Source organism: Homarus americanus, unplaced genomic scaffold (assembly GCF_018991925.1).
Source record: "Homarus americanus isolate GMGI-L3 unplaced genomic scaffold, GMGI_Hamer_2.0 scaffold50959, whole genome shotgun sequence".
Lineage (NCBI taxonomy): Eukaryota > Metazoa > Arthropoda > Malacostraca > Decapoda > Nephropidae > Homarus > Homarus americanus.
In genome coordinates, this window is record NW_024738769.1 from 190208 (window position 1) to 214819 (window position 24612).

General features: G+C 44.1%; 1 protein-coding gene across 1 annotated transcript in view; it reads right to left on the bottom strand.

Annotated features, from left to right (window-relative positions):
* LOC121874353 (NGFI-A-binding protein homolog) overlaps positions 1 to 24345 on the bottom strand; it is a 166109-nt gene extending 141764 nt beyond the window's left edge. Inside the window, exons 1-3 of the mRNA XM_042378484.1 lie at positions 24117 to 24345; positions 20306 to 20407; positions 14145 to 14282 (exon numbers count right to left, since the gene is read on the bottom strand). Of these exons, the coding sequence (XP_042234418.1) occupies positions 14145 to 14282; positions 20306 to 20407; positions 24117 to 24345 (469 nt within the window). The remainder of the gene's footprint in view (positions 1 to 14144; positions 14283 to 20305; positions 20408 to 24116) is intronic.
* Positions 24346 to 24612: the final 267 nt, after the last annotated feature.

Consider the following 24612-nt stretch of genomic DNA (forward strand, 5'->3'; position numbering starts at 1 on the left):
TTACTCAGACATTTGACGCCGAGAAATGGAATCCAACAAGAAGGACAATAATAAAACAAATCTCACTCAAAAACACCTTCAGAAACACAATAAGGAAGACATCAGTACACAAACTATGATAATTATTTAGACAATTGTAATGCCACGCCGTCACTTAGGAGAAACACACACACACACACACACACACACACACACACACACACACACACACACACACACACACACACACACACACACACACACACACACAAAATAACACAATGATAAAAACAACAGCGTCTCCCCCTCAAAAGATTCAATATGCTAAAATACGGCGAAACAAAATATTGGTAAACTAGTTATGAAGACAAGATCAAAGGAGACTTGGATGACGATGACGACGACCACCACTCCCGCTCACTCTCTCACTCACTCTCTCACTTACTCTCTCACTCACTCTCTCACTCACTCTCTCACTCTCCCAGGGATATTCATTAATAACATTTTTGGCTCCTCCCCTCACACAATGCATCTGATACATTTGCAACAACTGCAGCTGACTCGCGCAAACTGCAGCTGACTCGCGCAACCCACGGTGCCGAGAGGAATACGGAGGGAGGAGAGGGGCACGGAGGAGTAGGGAGAGTACGGAAGGGAGTGAGGAGAGGGTACAGAGATGAGGAGAGGGGTACGGAGGGGGTAGAGAGGGGGTGGAGGGGTAGAGGAGAGGGGGGTACGGTACGGAGGAGTAGAGAGGGGGTACGGAGGGGTAGAGAGAGGGGGTACGGAGGGGTAGAGAGGGGGTACGGAGGGAGGGTGAAGTAGGGTAGGGCGAGGGTAGGAGGATGATGATGTAGGGATGAGGAGGAAGAAAAGGAGGATAGATGATGGTAGAAGGGGAGGATGGAAGAGGTAGAATAAAGTGTAGGATAGAATGAAGATAAAGGAGGGGTCAAGTAGAGAGAGAGAGAGAGAGAGAATAAATACGAGATGGTCAAAGTTTAGACAGAGAAAGGAGGGGAAAAGAGGGTGAAAATGAGAGAGTGAGGTAGGCTGAAAAGAGAGATAGGGAGGGAGAAGATGAGGAAGGGAAGAGGAGGAGGAGGAGGATATACAGTAACCAAGGGAGACGAGAAAGAAGAGTAAAGCGAGGAGGAGGGGAACGCGTAGGCAGGGAAGAGCAGGGAATGGAAAAGTGAAATTAATAACAACGCAGGGAAGGGGCAGTGAGTGAGCATGATGGGAATAACAGATAAACAAGGCACAGAGACACGCCAGAATAAAGCTGGAGGAGCAGTGAGAGAGAGAGAGAGGAACAAAGTTGCTCAGGGAACAAGGAACACGAGAAGGGGACGATGATGAAGAGAGAGAGAGAGAGGAACGAAAGAAGGAAGAAAAAGAACGAAAGAAATAAAGGGGCAAAACTTAAAAAAACAAAACAGAAACGTTAGTGATTAAAAAAAATCAAACATCTAAAAAAAACCAAACAAAAGTAAAAGAAATAAACGACGAAGAATGGATGAAGCCATAAAAAAGAGTTAAGAAAAGAAACGAGGATTAGCAGTAATGGCCAGACCCCAAACTTAAGAGCGAGAGGCAGACCGCAACACAACACACAAGTCTCTAAGTGTTTACAAGAACCAGAGAGAAGAGTCACACACAAGACCTCACTTTCTTTCTCTTAAGGTCAAAACTTGGAAAAAAAAAATAATAAAAAAAATATACAATGAGTTAATTAGTGCATGGTAGACAGGTAGTTTGTTTAAAGGGAGTTTGTTTATAAGGAGTTTGTTTGTTGTGTTTTTGAAGTGAAAATATTTCCTTATTAAAATTGATTTGTTATACTTGCTCTCTTTGTCTCACACACGCGCACACACACACACACACACTAACCATGATGTTAAACCAACCTCACGCCCACAACCATGGACCATCTTCAACCTGTGTCAATCCAGTCGTTCCCACAGGTCAGAGGGCAGAAAAAATTAGAATATAATACCCATGCCGTCACAGTGGGGTTAAAGTTTAACCTCCCCCTCTCTCAGTCCCCCCTATGCACCTACGTCACTTCAATAAAGGTGTTCCCAGGCCTATTCTCTTACCTGCCGCTTAACTCCTACGATAAGAGGGGAAAATACCTGGGAGAAAAGGTGATAAAAGGTGAGAAGGAATGAAGAATAGGTAAGAAAAGATGAGAAAGGATGGAGAATAGGTAAAAAAAGGGGGTGAGAAAGAATGAAGAAAAGGTAAAAAAAGGGGTGAGAAAGAATGAAGAAAAGGTAAGAAAAGGTGAGAAAGAATAAAGAATAGGAATCTAATCTAACGTTAATTTTTATGATCAATCGTCACACCTGTGTTTACCTTTTCGCTATAAACTTGTGGCTCTGATATTATGAGGATGGGTCATGGATTCAGGGGTTGTTAAGAGTAAGATTTCAGAGCGTGGGTAAGGAGGTGGGGGAGCTGGGGGGTGGGGGTGGGGATGGGGGGTGAGGGTGCAGGGTGAGGGTGAGGGGTGGGGGTGAGGTGCAAGTTATCCTCAGAAATAACAACACATATCTTGCAGCTTCTCTCACTTAAGCATGGGTATTACCCTTGTGGTCCTTCCTTTGACACGAGATAAATAATGCCTCAACGAGACACTGGTCGAGACCCATGACTAAACAAGACAGAACAGGAACACTGGTAGACCCCATCACTAAACAGAGACAGAACGAGACACTGGTAGACCATGACTAAACAGAGACAGAACAGAGACACTGGTAGACCCATGACTAAACAGAGACAGAACAAGACACTAGTAAGACCCATGACTAAACAGAGACAGAAGACAAGAGACACTGGTAGACCCATGACTAAACGAGACAGAACGAGACATTGGTAGAGACTCCTGCCTGAACGAGACAAACTGAGACAGAGACCCAGCCTGGTGGGAGCTGTAGACTGCAGCCTTTATGGTAATTATTCCAAACAAGCCATTAACATCACCCCCAGGCCGAGTGTCTCGTTAACCCCAGCACAAGACTACTTCCCCAGCAACACACACAACCCGTCGCTACTTCCCCTCAAGCTGGGAGGTAATGGGCCACTTTCCCTTTAGACAACTTCACAGTCACTGTCCATCAAACTAAGAGACACTCACCTACTTCCCCTTAAACTAGGAAATAACTGGTACTTTCTCTTTATAACTATAACTTTCAGTCACTGTCCATCAAACCAGGAGTTTCCCCACTTCGAATTGAAAGTTTCCAGTCACTTTCCAGGAGACTAGGAGCAGCAGGTTGATACTTCCCCTTAAACTGGGCACACGTAGATATTCCCCTCAAACTGGTCTTCATGAGTCTCCCCTCTGCCGAGCATTATTTTTGTACACGTTGGTGCGGGCGAGATGGTTTATGGGGGCCCAAGAGCCTCGCTGCCAGTCCCCTCCTTGGCGCGGGTATCTCTCTCTCTCTCTCTCTCTCTCTCTCTCTCTCTCTCATTCGTTCCCCTTATCTCATCTCTCTTCTTCCTCCTCCTCTTTGCTGTCTATTATCTCTACTTCCTCTTCCTCACCCAATTCTCTTTTTTATCTCTGTCTCTTCTGTCTTTTATATTCTTCTCATCTTCCTCAATCTTTGCTCTTTGTTATCTACTTTATCTTTTATTATTATGTCATTTACTCTTTTATCACCTCTTCACTATCTCCCATATCTATCTCTTCTTTGCCCCCTTTACTTCGTCCTCTTTATTGACATCACTTTTCTCCAGTTCTTCCTCCTCTATCATTTACCTTCTCTTCCATCGTCTCTTATTCTCTCTCTCTCTCTCTCTCTCTCTCTCTCTCTCTCTTTCATTCCTCATAAGCCAGAACGAGTAAGTGATTTGGTTAACGCCTTGCCTTGCCTTTCCTTCCTCCCGTCCTTCCTTCCTTCCTCCCGTCCTTCCTTCCTTCCTCCACCTCCGTCAGGCTGGAGATCTACCAAAGTCGTCTGTTTCAGCTGTAACTTTTCCTGTTCCATCGAAGTCCCCTTTTCCACTTTTTTCCCCCTTTCCTACTTGTTCTTGTTTGATTTCTACTGCCGTCCTGTTGCAACGTTCCCCTTCTTCCTCCTCCTCCCACACTGGCCTCTTCCTCCCTCTCCCACACTGGCTTCTTCCTCCCTCTCCTCCTCCTCCCACACTGCCCTCTTCCTTCCCCTTATCTAATATTTCCCTTCCATCTTTATGTACCGACTCCAAATTTGATTCTCTGGTAGAGGTCCTCCCAGTCCCTTCTCCCTTGTTTCTCCTCCTCCTCCTACTACTCTGCCTCCTGTTATTGCCTCTCCCTGCTGCCACCTATCATTTTTTTTCCTATCCTCACCTGTTGCTTCATCTCCTGTCTCCTATCCTCACTTGTTGCCTCACTTCCTGTCTCCTATACTCATCTGTTGTCTCATCTCCTGTCTCCTATCCTCACCTGTTGCTTCACTTGTTGTCTCCTATCCTCACCTGTTGCCTCACTTGTTGTCTCCTATCCTCACCTGTTGCCTCACTTGTTGTCTCCTATCCTCACCTGTTGCCTCATCTCCTGCCTCCTATCGTCACTTCTTGTCTCAGTTCCCGTCTCCTCACTTTTTTGCCTCATCTGATGTCTGCTCGTACGTTGCTTCACCCTCCCTCACCTTTTGCTTTACACTGTTGTTTCACCCTGCCTCCCCTCTAGCTTCACCGTGCTTCACCTGTTGATTCACCGTGCCTCACCTGTTGCCTCACACTCCCTCACCTGTTGCTTCATCGTGTCTCCCTATCGCATCATCCTGCTTCCACTCTTGCTTTACTCTCCCCTCACCTGTTGCTTCAACCTGTCCCTTCTTGCTTCACGCCCCACCTCACTTGCTTCCTCGCCTTCATCTTTTCTCTATTTCCGTTTCTAATTCATCCTTTAGTCTCTCTCTCTCTCTCTCTCTCTCTCTCTCTCTCTCTCTCTCTCTCTCTCTCTCTCTCTCTCTCTCTCTCTCTCGTTCCTCTCCCGCCCATGTCCCCCCACCCCCCAGGGGCCCAGGTTCCCAGCTGCATTGAGATTAGTTGTTAATGCATCGCTGGCAAGTTATCCGACACTGAGCACTGATGCTTTGTACGAGTGTCTGTGTGTTGGGGGGGGGGGTGAATGGGTGAGATGAGGGGAAAGGGGAGGGTAGGGTGGGGTTGAGGGAAGGTGGGTGAGGGTAGGGGAGGGGAAAAGGGGTAGGGAAGGAAGGGAGGGTTCGTGGTGAGGAAGGATGGGGGAGAGGAGGTAGAGTGGAGAGGAGGAGGTGGGAAGAGGGATGAAAGAGGAAGAGAGGGCTGAGGGAGGAAGAGAGGGCTGAGGGAGGAAGAGAGGGCTGGGAGAGGCAGGGAAGAGGGCTGGTGAATAAGAGAGGGTTGGTGGAGGCAGTAAACATGTTAGGTAAGACTAGAAGGAAAGCTCGGGGTGAGGGGAGGGGAAGGGTAGGCAGTACTCTTGTTGGGGGAGGGGAGAGGTAGTAGTGGGTTGTGTGAGGGGAGAGAAGAGGGAAAGGGGATGGGTTAAAAGATAGTAAGGGGAGATGTTCTGCTTGTAGGGGGAAGGAAGAGAGAGAGAGAGAGAATATGAAGCAGGCCGGGAGGTGTAGCGAGCGAGGGTGGGGAACATGGGGTCTGGCTGGCAGAAGCTGAGACACAACGATAAAAGACAGAGTGATGAAATGCTGGAGGGAAGGACGGAATAAAATAAGAGGGCGAGGGAAGAGGGAACTAGAGAGGGGAGGAAAGAATACAAAAATGAGATTAGGGAGAGGAAATAAAAGAGGAGAGAAGGGGCAGATGCAGATGAGGGGAAGGCGAGAGCGAAAGGAGTGAGGGGTCTTCAAAATGGATTATGTTATACACACACAACTACTTCACCACTCCCAGCCTTTGCTTTCTCGCTCTTTCACTCTTTATTCTATTCTCCCCCTTTATCCCTTCTTTTGTGAATATTATCACTGTCTTTTCTCCCATTCCTTTATACGCGCGTGTGTGTGTACTTGTGTGTATGGGTGTACGTGTGTGTATGGGTGTACGTGTGTACGTGTGTGTATGGGTGTACGTGTGTGTATGGGTGTACGTGTGTGTATGGGTGTACGTGTGTGTGTGTGTGTGTGTGTGTGTGTGTGTGTGTGTGCCTTTGTACCTAACAATGGTCAACATGTACAGTCTCGTTCAAGATTCTTCGAACACTGGTGGAGACTGCTGGCAACTCAAGGCCGTTTGTTTACTATAGTACGTAGTAAAAATTATGAATAAATGTAAAAGTGATCGGTGATTGGTTACTTAGTTCCCCGTTGCTTAATTTAATGGTTGGACTTTGTTGTTTCGTATTATATTATACTACGTAGTATAGTAAACAAACGGCCTTGAGTTGCCAGCTGTCTCCACCAGTGTTCGAAGAATCTTGAACGAGACTGTACACTTCTTTCCTTCATACACAAGCAAGTAATATACCTTTCAAAGTCATGTATATACAGTAGTCTATTTCATCCAATGTTTATTTTATCGTCGCTGGAGTTATATAAACATACAGGTACACTACAGGTACAGGTACACACTACAGGTACACTACAGGTACAGGTACACTACAGGTACACACTACAGGTACAGGTACACACTACAGGTAAATACACAACCTTGATAACACTAGACCAGGTTGGACTCTTGACTAACCCAAGTAAACTGAGTACCATTAACTTCGTTCCAACCTTGTACTCTGGGAGACAGTCAGGAGTACAGATCACGGAAAACCACTCTCCCGGTCACTAACTACATGAGTGACCATCTTTGAGTGACAATGAGTGACCTCCTTCAGTGAGTGACCGCTTCCTGACCATAACAAGTACACAAAAGACATAGTAAAACACTCCTTCGTACATTCATTGAAATCAAGCTGGACTGCTGGTGTTCTTTCAGCTTATTCGTCGTATTTAATAAACCAGATAAAAACAACAACCCGAACCAAGCATTTATACGGTTTATGGGAAGAAAAACACAAGAAAAATTAACACCATCAACACTTACAACTAATTCATTATAAAACCCAAAGCTATCAGTACAATTAATGGAATAAGCTGAAGAATCATTGTACCATTGTATCTCAGCTTAAAAACAAACCAATGGAAGTATAATGAATCAGCAGAACCAATGTTAAAAAAAAAGACTATTATTACTATTATGCTAAGAGGAATATAATTTAAAAGTCCCCATTGTGAGGTAAATATTAACGTACTGTACAATAGATATCACATTACTACTCAACCACCATAAACTACCGTATATCTCTCTTCAAACTTCTTTTTTTTATAACTACCAAGAAAAGTTTACAAAAAATGGCAATAATAATAAAAAAAAATTAATTACTAAGAAAAAAGCACTACCCTGTAATTTTGCCTCATTATAAAAAAAACACGGGGTAGTTTTTCCCTGTCTGAGAGAGAGAGAGAGAGAGAGAGAGAGAGAGAGAGAGATCCTTACTTAAGCATTTTCTTAAGGAATAACTAGAGTAAATAAGATTCCTACCACAGACAGACTATTTTATCGACCATCTTGAATGAACAACAGCTACACCTTAACGCCGTCTGTTCTGAAAGTGCCCAGTATAACACAGTTCCCGGTATAACACAGTGTGCCCAGTATAACACAGTTCCCGGTATAACACAGTGTCCAGGTATAACACAGTGCCCAGTATAACACAGTTCAGTATGCACAGTGCCCAGTATAACACAGTTCCCGGTATAACACAGTGTCAGTATACTTAACACAGTGCCCAGTATAACACAACAGTGCCCGGTATAACACAGTTCCCGGTATAACACAGTTCCCGGTATAACACAGTGCCCAGTATAACACAGTGCCCAGTATAACACAGTGCCCAGTATAACACAGTGCCCGGTATAACACAGTGCCCGGTATAACACAGTGCCCAGTATAACACACACACACACAGAGGGTTTGACGTAACACAGTAGCGGGGTCATGCTCGTCCACCTGTGACCACAATTACCATCATCCCGGAGGCAACCAGCTGGACAGTTTTTACCCGTGGTTATATCTTGTGGCGATTAGGTGTAAAAAGTCGGTCGACCTTCCAGTAACCAGTCGAGGCAGTACACGCACACACCCCCCCACACACACACATACATACATTCATTGAGCAGCATTATTTAAAATCTACTACATACTTTCCTCCGTTAGTCGAGCTGTTTTTACCTTACCGTTGGAATTTCGAGACCAAGGTTCTGTGCTGTAATGGCTTTGGTCAGGTAATACGCTGTGTAATTAAAACAGGTATTGTGTATAGTGAGATATTATTACTACGATACCTTTTACTACCAGGTATTGTAGGTATGGTAGATGATAATGGTGTATGGTAGTATGGTAGATGATAATGGTGTATGGTAGTATGGTAGATGAGAGATACACAGTGCCCAGTATAACACAGTGCCCAGTATAACACAGTTCCCGGTATAACACAGTTCCCGGTATAACACAGTGCCCGGTATAACACAGTGCCCAGTATAACACAGTGCCCAGTATAACACAGTGCCCAGTATAACACAGTGCCCGGTATAACACAGTGCCCGGTATAACACAGTTCCCGGTATAACACAGTGCCCAGTATAACACACACACACACAGAGGGTTTGACGTAACACAGTAGCGGGGTCATGCTCGTCCACCTGTGACCACAATTACCATCATCCCGGAGGCAACCAGCTGGACAGTTTTTACCCGTGGTTATATCTTGTGGCGATTAGGTGTAAAAAGTCGGTCGACCTTCCAGTAACCAGTCGAGGCAGTACACGCACACACCCCCCCACACACACACATACATACATTCATTGAGCAGCATTATTTAAAATCTACTACATACTTTCCTCCGTTAGTCGAGCTGTTTTTACCTTACCGTTGGAATTTCGAGACCAAGGTTCTGTGCTGTAATGGCTTTGGTCAGGTAATACGCTGTGTAATTAAAACAGGTATTGTGTATAGTGAGATATTATTACTACGATACCTTTTACTACCAGGTATTGTAGGTATGGTAGATGATAATGGTGTATGGTAGTATGGTAGATGATAATGGTGTATGGTAGTATGGTAGATGAGAGATACAGTACATAGTGTGTGAGGGGGTGAGGGGTGAGGGTTGTGGGGTGATGGGGTTGGGGGGATGGGGTTAGTAGGGGTGAGGGGGTGAGGGTTGGGGGGTGAGGGTTCGGGGTGAGGGGTTGTGGGTGAGGGGTTGGGGGTGAGGGGTTCGGGGGTGAGGGGTTCGGGGGTGAGGGGTTGGGGGTGAGGGGTTGGGGTTGGAGGGTGAGGGGTTGGGGGTGAGGGGTTGGGGGTGAGGGTGAGGGGTTGGGGGGTGAGGGGTTGGGGGTGATATGGGGTTGGGGTGAGGGGTGAGGGGCAGAGGGCTGGGGGGAAGGAGGGGTTGGGGGTAGAGGGGTTGGGGTGAGGGGTTGGGGGTGAGGGGGTGAGGGGTTGGGGGTGAGGGTGATCACGTCTAGATAAAAACATGAATTAGAATCCAAGTGACAGAAGTCGATGAACATATTTCTAGCCACGACACACACACACATGCACACACACACACACACACAGACACACACACACACACACACACACACACACACACACACACACACACACACACACACACACACACACGGCGAAAGACTTCAGTTTGGAGGAAAGAGAGGGAGAGGGAATGAGAGGGGAGGCGATGGAAAGAGGGGGGAGGGACGGGGAGGGAAGGAGGTTAAGAGGTACAGCGGAAAGAGACTCAACTTTCGGCCCCCTCTCCCTACCCTCCTAAAAAAAAAACCATCTCACACCCCCTGAAAAATATCATAAGAAGTTCTAAAAGGAAATCGGTTTAAATGAAAAAGACACTTGAAATCACAGTCAGTTACAGACTACTGAAAAACGGTCCATGTTAAACACTCCAACTCTCCACTCTGCGCTCTACGCTACCTGAACAAAGCTGCATTCAATTTAGCGTCAGTGAAAGAAGCCTCCAATTTTATCCTTCTCTCCACCCCTACCCTCCTCCCTACCACCCACCCCAAAGCGATTTTTAGGTAGCATTTTGGGGTCCATTGGAAGAGCCGGTAACAACATTCACCGTACTTAATAATCCATGCAGTCATGTCCCCCCCCCCCTCCCTCCTCCTCCTCCCAATGTGTGTGTTTGGTTTTTTTTTCTCTTCTTGCTTCTGAACTTGGCTCTCCCCTCCTGCATCTTTTAATAGTGCTTTATTTATCGTCCATTTTTTTTTCATTCTCCTTCCCACTCACTCTATTTATTCCTCTTCGGCCCAATTACTTCCTCTTCTTTTGACTATTCTCATGACTTTTCACCCTGCGATCTTTTTTTTTTTCCTTCTCTTTCTTTCTTTTCTTTCTTTTTTTTTTCCTATTTACAATGGTCAGTAGTACACTTTTGTTGGGGGCCTTGCCTTCCTCCGTTGCTTTTTTTAATATACATTTTTGTACCTGTATGTGTGTGTGTGTGTGTTTTGTAGGTACGTACGTTGCCTCCGGTGTGTGTGTGTGTGTGTGTTGCCAGGTCTCTAGCTATCTCTCCTCTCACCCACCCTCTCAGACCTCTTTGCTCCAATCTACCATTTTTCTTCCTGTCTTTGTTCTCTCTCTCTCTGTTTTATTGCCGTCTGTGAATATATGAATCTTTCTCCGCTTGTTTCTTTCTGCCTCACAGGCCTGTGTGTGTGTGTGTACATGTCCATTTTCATTGTGTCTGACTTTCAATGTTACTGACTTGATGTATGTGTGTTGTGTGTATCTACGGGTTATGTGAAAACGCCTGTGTGTGTGTGTGTGTGTGTGTGTGTGTGTGTGTGTGTGTGTGTGTGTGTGTGTGTGTGTGTGTGTCATTCCTATATTCCCATCACTTGTGTTCAACAAACTCTCATCACCTTCCCTTCCTGTTTACGTTTAGTCATACACCAGCAGTCCTCCTCTCCTCCCTCCACACATCAACTCACTCTCTCTCTCTCTCTCTCCCCCTCTCTTCACCACTCCTCGTGTCCTTACTTCTCCCTCTCCCTCACTCCCTTCACCTCTCATTTCGTCCGGCAAGCCTTTCCCTCTCTTCCCTCTCCCACAAAACCAGCGCTCCCCCTCCCTCTGGTCAGGTCTTTTCCAGCTTCTTCATCTGGAACCCCATTGTTGATTTTTTCCTGTCAGATTTACATCAGGAAAAATGCCTTAGCAGCTCCCATTATTATTGTATTATCGACTACCCACTCTGGTCTATTGTTGGCTGTCTCACTGTCCGAGTTTCTTGGTGGGGGAGGACGACGAGACCACTACCACAACTAACAACCACAACAACAACTATCACTAGCACAATAAATAATGCACATCTCCTCACTTTAGTTTGTTGGTGAAGTACAGTTATTGACTATATGCTTTTAGGGGAGTAAAAGTGTTTCGTGCTGAAGGTGGTGGCTGAGGGGGGGAAAGAGGGAGAGAAGAGTAGGAGGGAGAGAGGGAGAGAAGAGTAGGGAGGGAGGGAGGGAGGGAGGGGAGGGAGAGGGAGGAAGAGTAGGGAGGGGGAAGGAGAGAGGGAGAGAAGAGTAGGAGGGAGGGAGGGAAAGAGGAGAGAAGAGTAGGAGGGAGGAGGGAGGGAGGGAGAGAGGGAGGGAAGAGTAGGAGGGAGGAAGGGAGAAGAGTGGGAGGGAGGGAGGGAAAGAGGAGAGAAGAGTAGGAGGGAGGGAGGATTATGGTCACTACAAGCTGAAGTTTCAACAAAAGATCTCAGCCTCGTAATGTGGATACTGGAAACTCCGCATCAGAGTACATATGAAAGCATTACTCTAGAGACAGTAAACACACAAGACCCACCCCACCCACACACATCCACCCCCACCACCACACCCACACACCACCCCACCCACACATCCACCCCACACCACCCACACCACCCACACGCCCACAATTTTGACCCAGCGAGAAGAGTACCCGTAACAGGTCAGAGAGATGAGGTGACACAGATACACAAGAAGAATTATTACTGTGTGACATAAAGGTTCAACACACGATATAGTCTCGATGATGCAGGTATGAGGGGATGTCTGTATAAGGTGTGCACGACGCATAAACTTATATTATCTGACACACACACACACACACACACACACACTAACAAGGAGAGCTCAAGTGTCGTCCGAGCATGAATATTTAATTGTATATCTGTCCAAGTTTATTACACCCAGTATGAGAAGGTTCCAAGGTATAATGACGTCACAGAGGTCAAGGAAGATATAATGACGTCAGAGAGGTCAGCGAAGATGTAATGACGTCAGAGAGGGGTCAAGGAAGATATGACGTCACAGAGGGGTCAAGAAAGATATAATGACGTCAGAGAGGTCAGGGAAGGTATAATGACGTCAGAGAGGTCAGGGAAGTTATAATGACGTCAAAGAGAAGTCAGGAAAATGTGATGTCAGAGGGAGAGGTTAGGAAACCAATAATGACACCAGAGAGGTCAGGAAAAATATAATGACGTCAGGGAGAGAGGTCAGGGTAGGTCAACAGAGGTCATGGTTAAGTATTCATGACTCGGTCGCTTAAAGATGGAGTCATGGCGGTCCTCTGTGTAAATAACTGCAGCTTCCATATTATAATGTAGTCACTGTTGTTATTGTTGTTGTTATTGTTGTTGCTGTTGTTGTTATTGTTGTTGTTATTGCTGCTGTTGTTATTATTATTATTATTATTATTATTATTATTATTATTGTTGTTATTATTATTATTGTTGTCGGTGGTGGTGGGGTATTGCTGGTGGTGAGGGAGATGATAATAAGAATTTGCATTGGTGGTGATAATAGTGATGTGATGGTGATAGTGACATTGATGGTGATGACAGTGACATTGGTGACAGTGACGGTGATGACGAGGGAGGCAATAATAGTGAGTCACTCGTATAAACAACATCAACAAGAACAGTCACAATTTTCTCAGCGGCGACACGACAAAAACAGTAAAAAATTCGCAGGAGAGAGAGAGAGAGAGAGAGAGAGAGAGAGAGTAATTTGTTCAACATGCAGACAAAAGTTGGCAATTTGTCCCACACAAGTAAAAAAAAAAAAAAACACGGGATTTTTCTTGTTGTTTTTGCTTCCTAGCGTCACATTGCTAACTCTGCACCAACTTAATTCAGTTAATGTCGCAAGATTTTTTCCCCGTATCCCAATATCCAACAAAATCAACAAACTTGTTCAGTATCTCGTTTACTATTCAAAACGTACAACATTTTCTTTTTATTGTTTTGGGGAATAATTCGACGTCGCTACTGACAATTTTGAATTCGCTGCTCAGGTGTTTTTTTTTTTCCCTCCTTCACTTCCTCTCTTTTTTTTTTAATGACATTTTTCACCCTAACTCGAAAGCTGTTATTTTTATTCCTAATCAGGATTTTTGGTGTGTCCGTCGTGGGAATTGGTGGACACGTCTAGGTGAGTGAGGACCCCCAGGGGCCGCCCAGCCAGCCAGTTTGTCCGCTGAATATTTCACTGTACGGTATGTTGTTGGGCGGGTCTGGCGGCGGTCGATTTTGACGCTGTTGGTTAATGAGAACCTTTATGTGGACCTCTTGTTCCTCTGTTTATAAGTCTCTTTATAATACTTATAATGTATTATGATCGAGTCTGGTGGTGTATACTCTCTTATCCCCTGCATGTTGTTTATGATTCACGTTTTTCGCTGTAACCTTTTGATAAATAATTCGCACTATAGGCCCAATACTTTTGTTATAGAGAAGGTGTATATCGCATGATTCATATATTATCACTATAGTTTTAAGTGTTGCTTGCACGCTTTGTTTAGGTTTAGTATACAATAAGGTGTATCAGGTAGATTTATGACTCTTACTAAGTGTGTTGACTTGGCTTGTGGTTTAAGTTGCTGAGTGTAGTGAGCGTGGTCGTCACTCTCAAGACAAGAGTGTCATCAGCCTTCAGCGCTGCTCATAATATTCCCCAAATTTGCTTTCATGATAATGTTTAATTTTAACATATTTTTATAAAATGAAGAAGACAAACAGTGTTGCCCTCAGCCTCTGTAACACTCGGAGGTGCCGGTCACTCACCAGGCAGACCTGTACACAAGAACACAACGAGGGTACTCACCAGGATTGGAGACCCACTCTTGTAGAGCCTTCTGTAGTCTCCTCACGTGTAGGGGCTTGGAGGCCATCCCTACGAGGGCCATGATCTCCAGGAACTCCTCCTCTCCAGCCTCGCACAGCTGCTGCACGTCGTCGCCTCCTGGAGGAGAAAGGCCAGATATCGGTGGTGGAGAATGCGGGAGGCGGGGTGAAGGATAATACCCATCCCTTGTGATACACGCCAGACACACGGACTGACGGAGGTGTCCACAAGGGGAAGGGAGAATAATCAAGGGAGGTTGAGAACATGGGAGAGGGGCAGAGACTCAAGTGAAGGAGAAGAGAAGTGTGTGTAGCAAGGAGGACGAAGTAGTGAGTCAGTCATTCAAGAACTATTGAGTGCAGTAGCGATCGTTAGTAGTGAGGTCGCCGAAAGTTTTGGATTAATATGATGATGATGATGATGATGATGATGATGATGATGATGGACAGAGACAAGGAAGATGGTGATGATGGCGAGGAAGTAAGAGACGACGAAGTGACGGAGATAACAAGAGTGAGAGAGAACCCAATAGACAGAAGACAGAGACGTAGACAGGGTATAGTGAAGGGAATAACAGATACGAACGGGGAAATAACATAACACAATAACAGAGGGAGAGGAAGGGAAGAAGACCTCAATCCCTCCCTCCAAAGAAAGATGGTTGGCAGAACACAATATACGAACGAGAAAAGGGAATAAATAGAGAAGGGGTAACGAACAGATAAGAACAAGAACAAGGAGGGGGAAGAGGAAAGAGAAGAATAGGTTATCAGGGAGGAAAGAAGAAGAGAAGAGAAAAAAGAGAAGAGGGGATGAAAAGGAGACCAACAAGACACGTCTCTCAGGTCACCACACACGACACAGGTAACTACCAAAAATATTTAATTCTGTCACTGATGAAAATAACACTGTATACAGATTCTCTAATGAAAATTCCTGAACTTTGTATTTGTCAAATTACAAGTAATGCATAATATATGAGGTTAAATTGCCTGTGTTGAAGGGTTTAGACGGCATGTGTGATTGTCGGCAACAGTGCTTTTACCTGGGAATTTCACCTTCAATAACTTTCATCATATATATATATATATATATATATATATATATATATATATATATATATATATATATATATATATATATATATATATATATATATATATATATATATATGAGTGTGTGTGTGTGTGTGTACGTGTGTATACAAGTCTGTGTGCGTGTGTGTGCGCGCGCGCACAAGATACAAGAAAATTGAGTTAATAATTTTAGGTGATACAACAGCCAACACACCTCCCTCCCTCAACCTACTGGGCTGTGACCCCATGGCAGTCCTGCCGCCTATGAGACCCTCACAGTAGTGGAGCAGCGACAGGTGACCCATATTACACTCCACTACCTGTACAGTACATACACCTGAAAATTAGTCATCCCAACTTATTTCAACTTAAGATTAATCACCCTACCCCCCTCCTCCCTCCAGGCAGCGTTAAGGTGTTTCCTCAGTGAACTAAACTGCTGTGACTGATGTGCAGATGCTCCGCAAGACAGGTGCCGGGGACTACACACACGCACACGCACACACACACACACACGCACACGCACACACGCACACACACACACACACACACGCACACGCACGCACACGCACACACACACACGTTTCACTAGCAGTGTGAAGTGCGTTAATGTAATAAAACTCAAGTAACAAGTTCACTTCATGCCACACATTCACCCAGAAACAAATATTTGTAAATGATAAAAAAAAAAGTATGAAGAAAACCAGTCCTGTTGTAACCAGATGATCAAGTTGTGACCACAAGCAAAAACCTTAACCTAAACAAATATCACATTGCATGACACACAGTACATCTGGTCCAGCTCCAGCCACCACAAGGCTTTAACGCTACAACCAACCTTTTCTGGAAGCGTACAACTACCTCTGGTGACTGTCTCCACAAGTGTAAGTAACCACCACACATTCTGAGCGAGACTCATTCCAGGAGTGAGAGCCAGGAGAAAGGCGAGAGAGATGAAGGTGTAACACAGGTGAGGAAGACAACAGGTTCTCCTCAACAAACTGCACTAAGTGTTCCTCCTTTTGGTCCAGATGTGACACAACAAGTTTAATCTCAGCTGCCAAGTGTACTCAAGTGCATCAGATAGAGACCTTGACCAACTCGGGCCTGTGAGGTAAGCGTGTGGTAAAGTAAAACTTGCCAAAGATGCCTATCGTGGTCAACATGCCATGCTCCACTGCAGGCACCATTCACACTTCACCATCACAGTTTTTCTCCTACCATTGTTTTTAGAGAATGTACATTCAGTGCCATGATACAGCAGTCCATGAATGTGGTCAAGGATTCTGTTCAGCGCCTGAATGTAAATTAAGTTTCAGCGCTTGTAATAGATAAACTGCTGTTCGTATTGGCAAATAATATCTCGAGGAAATTCTCATGACACTTAAGATCTCCGGAGACCGTCTTGGTGGAGAGATATTACTGTAGTGGTACACGGAGCTGCAGCCACAGTTAGTCATGCTCTCCCCCAGGACACTGACCCTCCAGCATCAGGTACATAATAGATACTTAAAATCTAAGTCAGGTGAAAACAATTTAGCTTTCACATCTTTGTGGCATAAACGTCAGCTGTAAAGCCCTTGTGTTCACTGGTCACCAAAGGCAGGATCACAGCGTGGGCGACGTATTCATATTAACGAGGCGGTGGGTTAACGGAGAGTGGACTCGCCGGAGGACTTACGTCTCCTGGCTCAACCACAAGGATTACATCAGCTGACTCACTACATGTATCCATCAATGAAACAATACATAAAAGTCATCACCTGAGACAAGACCTCCTCTACTGGTGCCGTTGGGGGCCACACATCACCCAGTCAACTCTAATAAAAAGAAGTCAAAAACAACTGAACGCATCTTGATCGATAACTTGGACGTGTGTTGGGTGACCTCAGAGTACTGTAGACAACAAAGTAATCCACGTGTGGTGACTCCCTGTGATGACGATGATGGTTGCTGTACAGTCATCACGGGCACTAACGCATCACACTCAGATAATATATACACGAGCCACTTGGGCAAGGAATATAAAGTAAAACCACTTTATGTGAATCATGAGTCAAGAAAATATTTCAAAACACAATAACACCACCACAGAAAAAACAACAACTGTATACGGCAAAATAAAGATAAGAATACAAGACTATATATGACTGTACTGTATGTTGTTCACCCGTTCATAAATTACATAAATCTGAGGCTTTTACATACAAACTAAATATGGTGAGATAGACTGTGTGTGGTGGTAGTGGTGGTGAGGGTGACCAGCCGTGTTACAGGTAGCATCAAACAGGTAGACACATCTGCCTTAAATGACATAAAAGATAGTCGAGAGGTTGCCATTAGGAAATAGAGTTGTTTCACCATTATACTGACAAGACATTCATGCTGGCTGTAAGTCATGCAACAGCCGCGAGTAGGTGAGTTGTCTAGAACGTTCACCTCTCAAATACACGAGGTACAGAAGCTACCAAGAGGAGGAGCACACAGGTGGCTGGTGGGGCCCTGAGGCGAGGACAGAGACTGTGGTCATGCAGAGGACATCATCATCATTGTACAGGACCTGACTCAAACGTTATGTTTTTATTTACTATAATATAATTCTTAAATACTTTAAAATCATTAGTACTTGGCTTATGGTCATTCCATAAACTGCAGCAAATCATTGTACATATATATGAAAACAATCAACTTTTTTTTTTTCAACTGTCTGAAATGTACACTGTAAGGTTTGGACAATGGGAGAAATTTGGTTCGATTAAATATTTGTCATCACAATGCCATGCACAATAAAGGCAATGAAGAGCCAGCAGGGTGCGTCTTGATGCTGGTTCATATCTACTGAGTTTGTTGATATATAAAGGTTCATGCTGCTAATACACAATGCTTAAAGCTTCACTTATAACCACACACTATCGAATAATCTTAACTACATATATTTAGTTTTTACGAATTTAAAATCATGCACTGGTCCTTTGTTATAGAAGTGAGCGTTGAAGTATCACATCACAGACCTGCCTGACGCGACAACACCTAGCTGCCTCACCACACACACTGACTAGATATATTAGTTATTAAATATTTCTTACTGTTATTAAGTAAGAGTTTATCAAGATTACAAGGCCATTCCACTTTACTACAGCTGTTGATAAATAACCATAATACACTCCTGCTCTAGTACCCGTGACCACCACAGTGTGACCCTGACTCTACCACAGCCTTGAGGAGGAGGCCAAGTGCACCACACCAAAGTAACACGACCACTACACCACCACGAAATTGGATCCTACCACACCGTGTACCGCTCATGACTCACACAACTTAGTTACCGCTCACTCGAGGACGACTTACTTCACTATCACTCACTCAAGAAGGACCTACGTAGCTACCACTCACTCAAGGAGGACCTACATAGATACCACTCACAGTCATAAAGGCGTTGGCAGTTTCTATGGCATTGACGTCACCTCTACCTGCACTACACTAATTACCCTATGTAAATACTGCTGTTACCTGGATGACGTCATTGGTAAGTATGGGCTTACTCCGACATGCACAATAATACTTCTACGTAGACAACATTACTCATACGTAGACAACATTATTCTTTCGTAGACAACATTACTCCTACGTAGACAACATTATTCCCACGTAGACAACATTACTCCTAGGCAGACAACACTACTAGCGTGGCGACAAATGAGGAGGAGGGGGGGGGAGAAGCAGGAGGAGGCGCAGCAGGAGGAGAGACAGCAGGAGGAGGATGAGCAGGAGGTAAAACTGAACAACTATTGAACTAACAGAGCAGAAAGACTCAGAGGTTTTAGTTAAATTATAAGAAGAATCAGACCAAGAAAATATTGTCACTACATCAATATAAACAGTGACTAGTTATAGGTAAGTATAATTACATCAATGTACTTAGTTATAGATGAGGTATAATTACATCAGTGTACTTAGTTATAGATGAGGTATAATTACATCACTGTACTTAGTTATAGATGAAGTATAATTACATCAGTGTACTTAGTTATAGATGAAGTATAATTACATCACTGTACTTAGTTATAGATGAAGTATAATTACATCAGTGTACTTAGAGAGGTAATAGATGTAGTTGTGTTTATAAACAGTTGTATAATATGATTGTGTTATCTTGATGTTATTAGTATCATGTTATCTTTGTTATCTTCACTAGTGTATGTTATTAAAGATTAGTCACCGGCCTGATAACCTTCTGTATGTGATGTTTACAAAATCCCTTGATGTTTGTGTTTACAGCAGCCCCTCGTAGATGTGCACTGTATCTACACCATCATTTCCTGTACTTTACTGTATTTCTTTCACCTTGTAACCTGTAGGTGGGGCTGTAATACACACACACACACACACCCCGTACAATGCTATTTTAGAGTGTACATAGCGAAGAAATACAGTCATGTACAGAAAATAATATAGTGTACATATTCTTAGTTTTGATGCACAGTGGAATTTCTTCAATGGACTTTGTAAACACCGTGTACTGTACTCCATATGGACTTTGTAAACACCGTGTACTGTACTCCATATTGTACCGTATGTAACCCAGATATTACAGGTGTTTACTGTAGTAATATATATATTGCTATAAGGTATATAGGAACATTATATATATATACAACATTATAATATACTGAATAAATTGACTTGTCCCCATGACAAACTAACTCTCAACAAGGCTTTTATGAACCGAAATAGGCGGAACTGATCACTATATGCTCAGCGAACTTAATACAGGCAGCGGTAACAAACTAGAACAAAACAGGAATAAAACAAGAAAAGAAAAACACAATAAAAACAAAAAATAAAGTAAAAAAAATCAAGGGTTAAAATAAAAATATAAAATAAAATAATAGGAAACAATAATTAAAACAGTTTGGCATCCCTAAAACGCCTTAAAAATCATATTAAATTAAAACAAAAAAACCAAAATATAAAACTACATACAATAGGCTTCTCACAGACAACATTCAAAGTTTATGATTGAGACTATACTGACTGTAGTTTCATAATGACCTTTCACTCTACCTTGACTGATGAACGTGTCGTAGTAATTAAGGAGGTTGGCCCGTTGTAACACTCGGTACAGCTGAAGCTCCGATTCGTTGGAAGGTTGTGACGTCACGGCCACTGAAAACAACAACAAAGAGATGACGTCAGTGGCGGGCATTTCAAAACAGTTTATTTTATATTTTTTGGTAATAAGAAATGTGATTATTTTTGTTGATATAATTAATAATAATAAATAGACCTAATAATTAGCTATGACACAAAATATACACACCTGTATTAATTATAACACTAATACAACTATATTTTCCTATATAATTCTCTAGTAGATAAAAATTACCTTTTTATATTATTTTCCTTAATAAATATACAAGATAAAATATACAGATAATTTCCTTAATGTGTGTTCTGTTCCTCACTACAACCAGAATGAGTCCGTGTTGTGATACTAACAACCACACCACCAACAACCATGCTTAAACAACCTCATAACTTCTGTCCATAACCCCAAATCTAAATTACCGTAACTAAACTACCACTACCATATCTACAACCCACTACCATGATTATTACGGCCACCATTACCATACTCACAACCATTAACGTACTCATAACCAACAACAACAACCTCCAAGACTAATACAACTTCTCATCAACTTCCATCTAATACTATCACAACACTACAATCACAACAATTCTTAATAATCCTTAAAGAACACAATATAATAACCCTTAACAACACTATCACAACAACACTTTATCACAACCCAGATAAAATGTGGAAATTTTCTACCTCCAATTTTCCAGCAACTTCTGAAACACATCACAACACTACAACACACGGGAGGAAACACAACACACGGGAAACATCATCACAACACAACATTTGAATACCAACACAACAGCATATTAACACAATTAGAATCAACGAAATACCAATATATTTATTTAGTACAGGTATCTTAAATCACCTGTGGTACCTGTCATCATTAAGGTAAACTGTACAGGTGAGACTCACGAGGCAGACAGGTACGGATAAGCGATGCCTCAAGTGATGCCTTAAAAAACTAATGCTTGAAAATACATTCTCAGTTTATATGCCACGTGGTGATGTATGGGAGTAAGAGGGTCGAGGTAATAACTGGGAAAAAGAGGGAAATAGATGTGGAGGAAGAAGAGGAATGAGGAAGACACCAAGAGGTTAACAACATTACAGACACAAGGTACATGACCTCGATCACCAGTGTGTGTGTGTGTGTGTGTGTAGACATGACAGCCAGCATGCCACTAAGCCGAGTTGGCCCATTTCAACAGCCGCTAGCTATCACCTCCAAAGCTTAAAAACAAAACACCAACAACACACTACCTTTAACACCAGCTAACATCACAACCCCACCAAAAACACAGCTTACAACCTCTTCACAACACCCCCCTCCCCCAGCACCCCCCTCCCTCCTACAGCTGGTGAGTACCGTCGAGGTCGTCGCCGGAGTCCATATCCAGATGGGAGGAGCAGCAGCAGCAGGAGGAGGAGGAGGAGCGGCCGCCTCACTCCGGCACCAGCAGCAGGAACACAACGTCACCTCCACACAAAAACTATAACTACACTAAATGGCTCCTAGTGACGAACACGTGGAGGGTCGGGTGTGCCGCCGCGCGTTGGGGGTGACTGGGGGGTGAGGGGAGATGCAGGGGGGGTAGAGAGGGAGAGTAATGGAGCGATGCAGAAATGGGATGGAGGGAGGGAGGAGGGAGGAGGGAGGGTTGAGTAGGGATGCAGTAGGGGTTGAGAGGCAGTGGGACGGAGGAGGGGGAGGAGATGCAAAGGGGCTGGAATAATGGAGATATGCAGAAGGGAGGAATGGAGGGTAAGGGTCGACGAGGTGAGTGAAGGAGATGCAATGGGGGGGTGAGGGGTAGATGCAGCTGAGGGGAGGAGGGGAGGCGGTGGAGGAAGACAGAGGGAAATATGGGGTAGGACTGTGAGAGAAGCGAACTGTGAGGGGGGGGCAGTATGGCGGACAAAACCAATTAAATGATAAAAAGAGAAGATATTGGGGGTGCTGACGGAGGGAGGAGGAGGGCGCTGACGGAGGTGAGGAGGAGGGCGCTGACGGAGGAGGGAGGACAGGACTAACTACAGGAAGAGAGTGATAGAGTAAACAAGAGAAGAAGGTATGATGAACAGGTGGGAGGAACACACACACACACACACACACACACACACACACACACACACACACACACACACACACACACAACACACACGTCATTAACTAACAAACTATAACTTATAATATAAACAACTTTAGGTAAAACAGTTTGGTTATGTTAAGACGGGAAGCGACATCTTAAATGAAACAACAGATTTTATCATTTATGTATTAAGTTTTATCAATAACAACAAAAAAGTTATATCTCTTAGGCAAACACGAGAGAGAGAGAGAGAGAGAGAGAGAGACTGCAGGTACAGAGGATATCATCAGAAAAAAATTACTGACGGAATAATACAAAGGAAAGGGACGGTTGGGGGAGAGGGAGGAGGGAGGAGGAGGGGGTCAAGCTGTTAAATAAGTGAAGCTGAAGCTGATAGGAGGAGGAGGAGGAGGAGGAGGAGGAGGAGGAGGAGGAGGAGGAGGAGGAGGAGGAAGGGAAAAGGAGAAGAGTAAAACGAGGAGCAGGTGGAGTAAGATGATGAAGAAGAGGAGGAGGAGGAGGGGGGTGGGGAGGAAGGGGTGGGGATGAGGAGGGGGGAGGAGGGGTTGGAGGAGGAGGAGGAGGAGGAGGAGGAGGAGGAGGAGGAGGAGGAGGAGGAGGAGGAGGAGGAGGAGGAGGAGGAGGACAAAACTAGCTTTTGTTGTCACGTCAAAGAACAGGTCGGTCATCAAGCCACAAAGTCGTTTACAAATGTGTGTGTGTGTGTATGAATATAAGTATAAGTGTATGTGATTATTTTGAGAAAGAAAATGACGACAATTGTGTTTTTGTTTGTGTATATGTTTGTGCGTTTGTTCCTATGTATATTGCGCTTTAATTTTAGTGTTTATGTGATTTTATATATATATATATATATATATATATATATATATATATATATATATATATATATATATATATATGTATATGTATCCAGGTACATATGTCTGCATGCATGTATGTATGTGTGTGTGATGTGTGACAGTGTGCAACAGAGCAAATTTACACACACACACACACACACACACACACACACACACACACACACACACCAAGGTCATAGAGCCTTAAACCAGCCATACGTCAAGTCCATGGCAGTAAGCACGGTTTATCTGGTGGGGAGCTTACACCAACAGCGACTCCCCTCCTTTCTCTCTCAGTATATACCCTGACACCCCTTCCTCATCCCCACCCTCTTCCACACCCCCTCCCCTCTTCCCACACCCCCCTCCCCCTTTTCCTCACCCCCCCCCTCCCTCCCCCCTCCCGCTCCCCCTTCCCTCTTCTCAATTGTGCCACTGTCAACACTACAACTCTCCAGAACGTTTTATCCTTGCCAAGTGACGTCCGCTGAAAGACACATAAATTTACATAACAATCATCATTAACCTCCAAACCACAACAAGGAACCGGCAATTGTGTTAACCGGTCCTCAAGTAACATCTTATTACCGGCAAATGGTTTATCTATAGCTGGGCAACAACTCGACTACAGGTGTGACTGGAAGTTGACAGAGAGATGACTGTCGACTGTCTAAACTGGTACTAAATAACATCATATAACTGTTAATCAAATCAAAAGAGGAAAAATAAAATACCAAGATTATAATGATAAATAAAATACCAATTGTCACTAACAGAAGGAGGCGACGACGATGCAGGCAAAAATACCCTGTAGAGGAAGGGACGTTTGGTGCCATTAAGTTTTGCATCATCTACTTTGGCAGAGCGGAGACTCAAAATAGTGGATAGTGGCAAACACACGTGTCGCTCCCACAAAAATGCTAATGGTGGGCCGCGCCGTGAAAAACCATTGTACAAACACGCGCTGTCAACCATCCGTCCTGACCTAGCCACACCCATATCCGTACCCGTATATGCCCTCATCCACACACCTCTCATGCCCTCATCCATACCCTGTTAGCTTCACTCACGTCATCCACGCCGCCACAACCCTCTACTTCTCATCCAATCTAAACATAATTTCAGCATATTTTCCCGTTTTCCTGTTGCCCCCGTCTCTCACCACCCCTAGCCCCTATCTCCATTATCTCTCTCTCTCCTCTCACTCACCTTCTATGGTTTAACTTCCTCCTCTACTTTATCGTCATTATTATACTCTCTCTCTCT